At 31.9% G+C, this 10,361-nt stretch overlaps 1 protein-coding gene across 1 annotated transcript; it reads right to left on the bottom strand.

Moving 5' to 3' along the window:
* Positions 1-1,817: 1,817 nt before the first annotated feature.
* Positions 1,818-9,760, bottom strand: LOC132758675 (uncharacterized). The gene is made up of 7 exons (XM_060750363.1): positions 9,658-9,760; positions 8,911-9,300; positions 8,228-8,423; positions 4,693-4,871; positions 4,182-4,379; positions 3,726-3,841; positions 1,818-3,527 (listed from the first exon to the last, which is right to left on the bottom strand). The coding sequence occupies exons 1-7, from the start codon at positions 9,725-9,727 to the stop codon at positions 2,037-2,039; spliced, it is 2,640 nt and encodes an 879-aa protein (XP_060606346.1). The 5' UTR covers positions 9,728-9,760; the 3' UTR covers positions 1,818-2,036.
* Between the last annotated feature and the right edge of the window lie 601 nt (positions 9,761-10,361).

Genomic DNA, 10,361 nt, shown 5'->3' with positions numbered 1-10,361 from the left:
ATTTAGTTGAGTTTATATTTTAAACATTACTAAACAATAAAGACACTTTTTTTATAAAATTTCAAAATAGGACGTCCTACTTTTACGAATATTATCGAATCTTACTACTTCCCACTGCTTACAATTATGTTTCATAACGTTCGTTCGTTTAACGAGCATAATACTTTTGATAACTTTTTTATACTTGCTACCAAAAACTTACAAAAGAATAGATAATTATACAATGACTCCTGCAGAAAAAGACATTACGATTAAAACAAACAACAAGAGGGCCATGATGGCCCTAGATCGCTCACCTGACTTATCAAACTCATCCAAACAATTACCTAGACAAGCATTCTGACCAAGTCTCATGACAGGTGAGTCAAAAATGTGACCACTACAGTGTTAACAAGGATTATCCATATTTGAGCAGTGCGACCTAGTTTTTTACCCAGGTGACACATATTCAAACTTGACCTAGAAATCATCAAAACAAACTTTCAGGCCACTTTCCAGGATACTTGGATAAAAACAGTAGCAACTAGAGTGTTAACAAGATTTTTCTATTTTTAGCTCCGGTGACCTAGTTTCACATGCGATTTCGAACTCATCCATGCAATTACCTAGACAAGCATCCTGACCAAGTTTCATGATAATTGAGTCGAAAATGTGACCACTAGAATGTTAACAATGTTTTTCCATATTTGGGCGGTGTGACCTAGTTTTTCATCCAAGATGACCCATGTTCGATCTTGACTTAGAAATCATCAAAACAAACTTTCAGACCAATTAACAGAATATTTGGATCACAACAGTAGCCACTAGAGTGTTAACAAGATTTTTCTATTTTTAGCTCCTGTGACCTAGTTTTTCATCCGAGATGTCCCATGTTCGATTTATTCCCAGCAATGACCTAGACAAGTTTCCTGACCAAGTTTGATGACAATTGAGTCAAAATTGTGACCACTAGAGTGTTAACAAGGTTTTTCTATTTTTAGCTCCTGTGACCTAGTTTTTCATCCGAGATGACCCATGTTCGAACTCATCCGAGCTATCACCTAGACAAGCAGCATCTTGATCAAGTTTGATGATGATTGATGAAAAATGTGACCGCTAGAGTGTTAACAAGGTTTTTCTATTTTTAGCTCCGGTGACCTTCTTTTTCATCCGAGATAACCCATGTTCAAACTCATCCGAGCTATCACCTAGACAAGCATCTTGACCAAGTTTGATAATTATTGATGCAAAAATGTGACCGCTAGAGTGTTAACAAGGTTTTTCTATTTTTAGCTCCGGTGACCTACATTTTCATCCGAGATGACTTATGTTCAAACTCATTCAAGCTATCAACTAGATAAGCATCCTGACCAAGTTTGATGATGATTGATGCAAGAATGTGACCGCTAGAGTGTTAACAAGGTTTTTCTACTTATAGCTCCGGTGACTTAGTTTTTCATCCGAGATGACCCATATTCGAACTCATCCGAGCTATTATCTAAACAAGCATCCTGACAAAGTTTGATGATGATTGGTTCAAAATTGTGACCTCTAGAGTGTTCACAAGGTTTTTCTATTTTTAGCTCTTGTGACCTAGTTTTTCATCCGAGATGAGCCATGTTCGAACTCATCCGAGCTTTCAACTAGATAAGCATCCTGACCAAGTTTGATGATGATTGAGGCAAAAATGCGACCGCTAGAGTGTTCACAAGCAATTGTGGACATACGACGGACGACGGACGACGGACATTCACCGATCCTAATAGCTCACCCTGAGCAAGCTCAGGTGAGCTAAAAAAATAAGGAATGCTTATTATCACAATCACCAACACTTTATATATCTAAAAGAGACATAAAGATACAAGTACATGTATATATATGTACTGTGTCTTTATTTAACCATGCCAAAAAATAACTGTTACAAAATAACGTCATGTTTAATAAAATGTAATTTAGTACTATAGTAAAAACGGTTTCAATCATCGTACCGTCATCATAGCATTTAGAGACAAACACCACATTGTCCGCATCAATATTGTTCACCTTCTTTTCAATGTTTAATGTTTACCTTTTTGAGTATTATTTTGTTTCTTTTTACTTTTCAGATTTAGTTTTGACGAATTAAGAACTGCTTCCAATGTTGTCTTTAAGCTTTCCGTTTGTGCCATTTGTGGGCTTCTACATGTAGTAGGTTTAACGATTCGCAAACTATCATCTTTGTTTTCAACATCGGTAATATCATTGTACGCATCATTTTCGACTAATTCTTTGTTTTTGTCTGTAGAACCATTTGCATTTACTGACCTTTTTCTTCGACTTTTTCTAGATAAATCATTCATCGCTTCAGATCTTGTTAAACCTTGACTATTGTTTACCATGGTCGAGTACCTGTTTTCATCATAATTGTCAATAATACCAAGCAGAACTTTTATGTCTGTATCCAACAAACTGAATGGTTTACTCTTGAGTTGAGCATGATGTCGGTGTTTTAAACTCAAATGTGTCGGACTAATCTTATTACGTCTCTTTTTCTTATGACCAGACCTTTGAGAAACCTTAGTGTTTTTACTCACGAGAAAGGCATCTTTGACTTTATGAAGATGTCGGTTTTCGTGACCTAACGGTTTGATGTCATCATCGTCATCATTCTCGTCCACACTTTCAAATTCGCTGCTATATGAATCGTGATAAGGTCTTGGATACGATCTTTCTTGGTTGGTGGTTGGAGTGTTCTTATATCTTAAATGATTTCTATGTAAACTACTTCTTTTCTTCCTTCTGTAAGATTTAGTTGCACTCTCTGGTCTAGATCCGCCTACATTGAAAGCTGTTTCATTTCGAATAGGGGATGCCGGTGCCCTTTTTTCTTTTGGAATCATATTTATGTCATTTTTTACTATTAATAGGCTATTCCCGGGTAATATTTCGGATGCAACTGTTGTACTCAGTGGTTCGGTGTTAGTGTTCGGATTTTGATCATGAGAATCACCTTTAAAAATCTGAGTTTCATTCAACTGCCCTGTTTTCTTGTTATGTAGAAATGCTTTGCCCTTTGACGAGTCCATAGTAGCTCTAGATGATAATCTTGGCAAATTTTCTTTCTTTTCATCGGCAGTGACTGTATTTTCTCCTTTCCAATTTTCACCATCTTGAATAACATGGTCATTATTCCGTTGATGTGTTCTCTTGTTATTAACATCAAGTATATTTTGTGAGGAGTTAGTTGTAGCACTTCTTGGTGACGATTTTACTTTTTTTCCACTAGTACTGACAACCTTTTCTCCTATTCTTTTTCCATCTGGTTGAATTTTACTTTTTTTACTGGACTTTACTTTCTTATTTGTCGCGACACTTTCGTCTATTTTATCATGTGCTGTGCGTGTTGATTTAGCTTCATGATTATGTCTAGTCTTTGTAGTTTTGTTTGGCCATAGAACTGGGTTTGAGTCTGCTGCTTTCTTATTTTCTACTTCAGATATTATTTCAGCCGTTTGTAAAGGTTTATTTTTATTTCCGCCATTATTTGCATCTCCTCTAATAATTTCTTTCTGCAACATATATTAAAACATAGCACTAATTCGCATTTTATGACAATTTGTAAATTAGCAAAAATATAAACATTTAATATATCGCTATAGAATTACATGTAAGTTTCCAAAGTAAATTTCAAAGAAAGCGTAGGTTACTGCTACAAATACGCAAACATTATAAAAACTATTCATATATGTATAAATGTGTAAAAATACCTTAACTTGTTTGCGCCGTTGACAAACTCCGAAGTTGCGGGAGTACAAAGTTATAAGAATTACTATCACGATAAAAATTAATCCTGCAAACACACCTATCACTATTGGCACCCAGTCTGAAATAAATTAATTATTACCAATATAGTTATATGCAGTTAAAAGATGAGACATTAGAATCTACCATTCTGTTCTAAATGCACAAACACAAATATGAGCATTATATCTCGCATAAATGAACAGGCATTATTATATAATTTATTTATCTATCTAACCGCTGCACGATAGATGCTGCGAATCAGATAGTGTCCACATTTTAGCATAAATTTATTTATTTATTTATTTATTTATTTATTTATTATTTATTTATTTATTTATTTATTTATTTATTTATTTATTTATTCACTTATTTACTTATTTATTTATTTATTAATTTTATTTATTCTGTTTACAATTTACCATAGTTTGAATCGGTAGTAATCGTCTGAGATGTAGAAATTACTGCTGGTGGACTGTTAGTTGAAGTTGAGTAGTTCAAAGACTCGCTCGAGCTAGATATAGTAGTTGTTGTGGACGATAAAGTTGAAGTAGTCGTTCTCTCACACATTGTCGGATATTCTGGAGGACAATTGACAGTGATGTTCGACGAAGTTGTCGCTGTGTAAGTATTCAAGTTTTCAAAATAAAAATTCAACTAAAAAAGTTTGCCAGCAGATATTTTGTCTTGTTAAAAGGCATAAATACTGTTCTGGGAATGATCCTTAGACTCGAACCCATGATTGATACCCATATTGATAGGCAGACATTATTGCTTCTGGTTTACTGCTTGCTTTCGTATTCTAAAATGCTCTATGTTTTCAATATGGCCTTTTATCATTACATAATAACAAAACAAAGTTAATTAACATCAGTATTTTCATTCGATATAATGATTGTTTGCTATGGTTATTGAAATTTACTAAATACTCACGTTGGAATCCTATCCAGAATCGCCCACCTACGTCTTTATTGTTCTTACTGAAGTAAATAATGACGTAATTAGGAACGATAGCGGAGACAACATCAACGGTATTCTCAGAACAGCTCCAATCATTCACAGTATTGTTGTCGGCATTCATGATTTTCAAGTACTGTTCGCACGATCCATTGCTGGAAATAATGAAGTGAAAGTAAGATTACTTTATCAAATCCAAATTAAATGTGTTATGTTAAAAAATTTAGAATTTAAAATGAATTTTAAACTTATTTTAAACGTAAGGTTATTTGATCCCAAACTAACAATAGGTATACCGTTATTTAAATATGATATAAGGTCATTTCCATCTTTTAAAAGCATTCGGATATTAAAATCTAAGTTTTACATTGAGCACAAGGCTGTTACTCTCTCAAAATTACAGTAGGGCTTAGGCACGTGGTTTTTATCACTGTTAATTTTATAAAAAGTAGTTGTTACTTTTGCAGATGTGTTGTTTTGTGTTGTTTAAAACTGACCCTGCAAGCCTGCAGACACAAGTTGATCATGATTTTGAATATTCATATAAATGTGGTCTAAAGATAGATGTTATCAAAAATTTGAAAAACGTAAGTCAATCCATAATTTTGATATATTTATAAATGGTCAATTTGTTGAAAATGTAGATGGTTTTACATATTTAGGAGTGAAATTTTCTTACACAGGTAGTTTTGTTGAAGCTGTGAAAACATTTTCAGATCAAGGTCTAAGAACTTACCTAAATTTTCTCGCACTTTTTGATAGAGTTAAATTCGATGTTATAACAAAATTATACTTGTTTGAAAGAATGGTAGCTCCAATCTTATTATATGGGTCAGAGGTTTGGGGTATATATAACCTTGTAAAACTACAGATAAGATTTTATAAATATGTTTTAGGTGTCAAAAGACAGACCCCAAATTTTGCTGTCTATGAAGAACTAGGTGAATTTCCTTTGTTTTATGTAAGGAAAGAGCTTTACGATTTTAGAATACAATCGTTAACCGTCAGCAGGCGCCTATATAACATATATATATTTAGACCAATGCATTAATGGGAATGATAAATGTTTGGCTAAACGCGTCCAATGGAATTTAAGCAGAGATTAAGAGATCAATTTATAACAATGGTACGATTGTATAGATATTATGCCAAAGCTTGATTACTATAATAAATATAAAACACAGTTTTGTATTGTAAAGAATGACAATTTACGTAAACAACTATCATGTTATATATTATGTTCTCATTCCTTAAAATAGAAACAGGGAGATATATGAGAACGGATAGAAATAACTGATTATGTAAATTATGCTAGTATAAAAATGGTGAATTAGAATACCACTTCTTATTATGTTGTCCCTTATATTCAGAACTGAGAAACTCTTTAATTAAACATGTATCTTTTCCAACATTAAATAACTAACATGGCATTATGTGATGACATTATCTAAAACATGATAGGATCAAAAATAGAATATTGCAATTATGTAAATTTCTAGATAAATCATTCGCATTAAGATCTAGTGTTTTAGAAACAATGCAAGAATTGTAGATTTAATATGTTTCTGCATTTTATGTGAACATTGTATATTTGTATTGAATGTTAGTCATATTTCTAGTGATTTATGTATGTTTTGTATGTATTGCCAAAGGCAAAGGTTTGCCGAAAAAATGCAACAACATTTGAATTGAATTGAATTGTTAATATCTGGGAGGGACTGTTGTTTTACGGTTATCTACATATCAAATTAACAGTAAGCATAGAAATCAGTTAAGTAAGCATTTACTATGTAAAACTTACAGTCAGCATACACTTGTTTTGATATCAAAAATACTATGAACATTAGCATATACTAGTAGTTAGTTTGACCTCAAAAGTACGATAAGTAAAATTTCTATCTTAAACTGAAAGTATGCATACGCTTAAAGATAGATGGACGGACGGACGGACATACAGACAAGACAAGACAAGACAAGGTAGGTAGGTAGGTAGGTAGGTAGGTAGCTAGCTAGCTAGCTAGCTAGCTAGGTAGGTGGCTAGATAGATAGATAGATATCTATCATTATCTAAAACATGATAGGATCAAAAATAGAATATTGCAATTATGTAAATTTCTAGATAAATCATTCGCATTAAGATCTAGTGTTTTAGAAACAATGCAAGAATTGTAGATTTAATATGTTTCTGCATTTTAGGTGAACATTGTATATTTGTATTGAATGTTAGTCATATTTCTAGTGATTTATGTATGTTTTGTATGTATTGCCAAAGGCAAAGGTTTGCCGAAAAAATGCAACAACATTTGAATTGAATTGTTAATATCTGGGAGAGACTGTTGTTTTACGGTTATCTACATATCAAATTAACAGTAAGCATAGAAATCAGTTAAGTAAGCATTTACTATGTAAAACTTACAGTCAGCATACACTTGTTTTGATATCAAAAATACTATGAACATTAGCATATACTAGTAGTTAGTTTGACCTCAAAAGTACGATAAGTAAAATTTCTATCTTAAACTGAAAGTATGCATACGCTTAAAGATAGATGGACGGACGGACGGACATACAGACAAGACAAGACAAGGTAGGTAGGTAGGTAGCTAGGTGGCTAGATAGATAGATAGATAGAAAGATAGATAGATAGATAGATAGATAGATAGATAGATAGATAGATAGATAGATAGATAGATAGATAGATAGATAGATAGATAGATAGATAGATAGATAGATAGATAGATAGATAGATAGATAGATAGATAGATAGATAGATAGATAGATAGATAGATAGATAGATAGATAGATAGATAGATAGATAGATAGATAGATAGATAGATAGATAGATAGATAGATAGATAGATAGATAGATAGATAGATAGATAGATAGATAGATAGATAGATAGATAGATAGATAGATAGATAGATAGATAGATAGATAGATAGATAGATAGATAGATAGATAGATAGATAGATAGATAGATAGATAGATAGATAGATAGATAGATAGATAGATAGATAGATAGATAGATAGATAGATAGATAGATAGATAGATAGATAGATTAGATAGATAGATAGATAGATAGATAGATAGATAGATAGATAGATAGATAGATAGATAGATAGATAGATAGATAGATGTAATAATCCTTCTTGAAAAATATAACGGAACTTTCTGGAATCACCGAATCAGACGTATACTTTTGTTCAATGCAACTTTTTTTCGTGCATTAACATCGTACTTCTTTACGTTCTTTACATATTTAATACAACTTCAGTCTGCATATAGTTATTTCCTTGTGAAAAAACGGTTAACAATATAAATCTTTAAGTTTACATTCGGTCATTTCCATACGAAACTGACAGTTATAATACTATGTTTTTTGTGTTTTTTGTTTAGTTTTTGTTTTTCATTTTTGTCGATCTCGCACATACAGTAAGCATGTTGTTATTTCGATCGAAAACTTCCGGTAAGCATCAGATAATAATGACAACTCAATGAACTTTTCTGACCTGTATGAGTACAGAGATATGTCTAATGTGAACATCTCAATACCAGCATCACAGTTATCTATTTCTATAGAACAAGCCGCTCTATCCATGTCTCCCTGTATCACGCTCGGATAGTCTTTGCTCCAAATATACACGGCTTCTGCTTCAACAACGACTTTCACACCAGTGTCACTGAACATGTCAAATATGTGTGTTCCTTTAATGTAAACATGCTTAAATAAATACGAGCGTGTGTTTATATATATTTACTAAACAGATTGGTGATGAAAGCTTATCATTCAACCACTCTTGAGTTCGTTTCCTGGTAAAAGTCAGTAATGGTTCATATCAGGAAACTTGGCCGTTAGCTCAAACTCAAACAGAGCGAATATTTAAGGATATCGTATGCTCATGGTAAAAAAATAAATATATAAATTAAAACCTGCGCGCTGAGTTTACATTTTTATCTATAGCCCTGGCTAAATCTGTAGTTCTAGTAAATCAAAAAGCTATGTTAAGTACGATTTCCAGTTTTCCTAGCAATTTTGTTGTTTTGTTGTGATAATATTCCAGGCTGAAACGGAATTGTTTGCATACCAAGCAACAAAAAACTTAAGCCAATCAACAAATCTGACTGGAATTTATACAAAGTAATTTAGTTTCACGTAGTTTGTTGTAAATATGGGTAGGTCTTTAATACTTACGATTTATACAGTTATAATTGATGTACATGTAGTTTGTTAAGTTGTAATATATGTTAGTCCCTCCTTGGCAGGAAGCAGGGGTGTTACTCCCTGTTACAGGAAGACCAGATATAACCTCATTTCCGTTAATTTTGTTGTGATATATCTGATTTGCATTTGAATCAAATAAGAAAATACAGTCTTCTTCATTCGTTTCACAACACGACGAGTCATTCACAGGTGTAGTCCAGGCGTTTGGGCATCCTGTTGACATCCTTTTGGTTCCAACAGTTATGTTATATATTGCAATAGCATACCCTAATCCGCATTCCACATCAAAGTGGTTATCATGACCTGTGCCACGACATGTTGTGTTTGTACGACAACATGGTAATAGTGGTATAGCTGAAACTACAAATGGACCAGAATATTAGAGCTATTGTCATTTTACGTAGATAACATGTTTATTATAGCGCTTTTACGTTAGGCGTAAGGCAGCAAAACTTAATAAGATTTTCGACAGTCTTTCAATTGTTTTTTTTTAATTTTCCTTCTTTCAATCCAATAAAGATTAACGGTAATAGGAAGGCTATTTTACTCCTTTTAACTGTAAGATATGATTTATTCTTTATTTATTATCCCTAAAAGGACGTATTATGTTTTTAAATCACGTGGATTTTTTCCTTTTTTTCTGTCACTGGAATTAAAGAAACTTTTCGTCATTTTATCAAATTTAATGAAAACAAAAAACTAAAAACGTTAACTAACCTCTACTAGTCGAGAAAATAGTATCTTTGAAGACTAAAACGAGCCAATACAAAAACACAAGTTTAAACATAGTATTTTTATCTTCCACTAGATGTACATACACATAAATACTATATTGTTAACTGAATAATCAACTTGATTAATGAATGGTTGACTAGAGAAAGTTAGAGAAAGTTTAACGTTTGTTTTAGACGTGCATTTGCTCCGATTAACTTAAACAATAGATTTGTTTTAGGTAGTCGATATGTTAATAGCAAAAAGACGAGGAAGAGAAATTCAATACTTTTTGCATTAAGCGTTTTAAATTTTTTTAAAGATTGATTTTAAATAGTAAAATGTTAAAAAGACAAGTTGAGCACTAGCTACGTCATTAAATATGATTTCGGTTAGTAGATAGGGTAATATATATGCACGACCATGTAGTACGTTTTTACTGTCATTTACATTATACAGCGCGTGAATAAAAAATATTCTTTTGCATAACAGAGACATAGATAACATCTTTTTATCTACATATCTGTATATCTTACTGTTTTTATTTTGGGTATACGTGATAAATAGAACATTACATTCGTGTAGGTTCATTACTGTGAATGAAATAAATTATTATTATTATTATTATTATTATTATTATTATTATTATTATTATTATTATTATATTATTATTATTTTTATTATTATTATTATCATTTTTTATTATTATT

This window comes from Ruditapes philippinarum, unplaced genomic scaffold (genome assembly GCF_026571515.1).
Source record: "Ruditapes philippinarum isolate M1 unplaced genomic scaffold, ASM2657151v2 ctg1726_1_1_1_1, whole genome shotgun sequence".
In the NCBI taxonomy this organism is placed as follows: Eukaryota; Metazoa; Mollusca; class Bivalvia; order Venerida; family Veneridae; genus Ruditapes; species Ruditapes philippinarum.
This window is presented reverse-complemented; position numbering and strand designations above follow the sequence as displayed.

What these genes read in the sequence shown, in the direction of transcription:
- LOC132758675 (XM_060750363.1), bottom strand. Translation starts at nt 9,727, where the DNA reads ATGTTTAAACTTGTGTTTTTGTATTGGCTCGTTTTAGTCTTCAAAGAT. An exon ending in ATATCTCTGTACTCATACAG is followed by an intron (nt 4,872 to 8,227) that starts GTCAGAAAAGTT and finishes CATTATTTCCAG; the next exon opens with CAATGGATCGTGCGAACAGT. An exon ending in ATTCTGGATAGGATTCCAAC is followed by an intron (nt 4,380 to 4,692) that starts GTGAGTATTTAG and finishes ATACTTACACAG; the next exon opens with CGACAACTTCGTCGAACATC.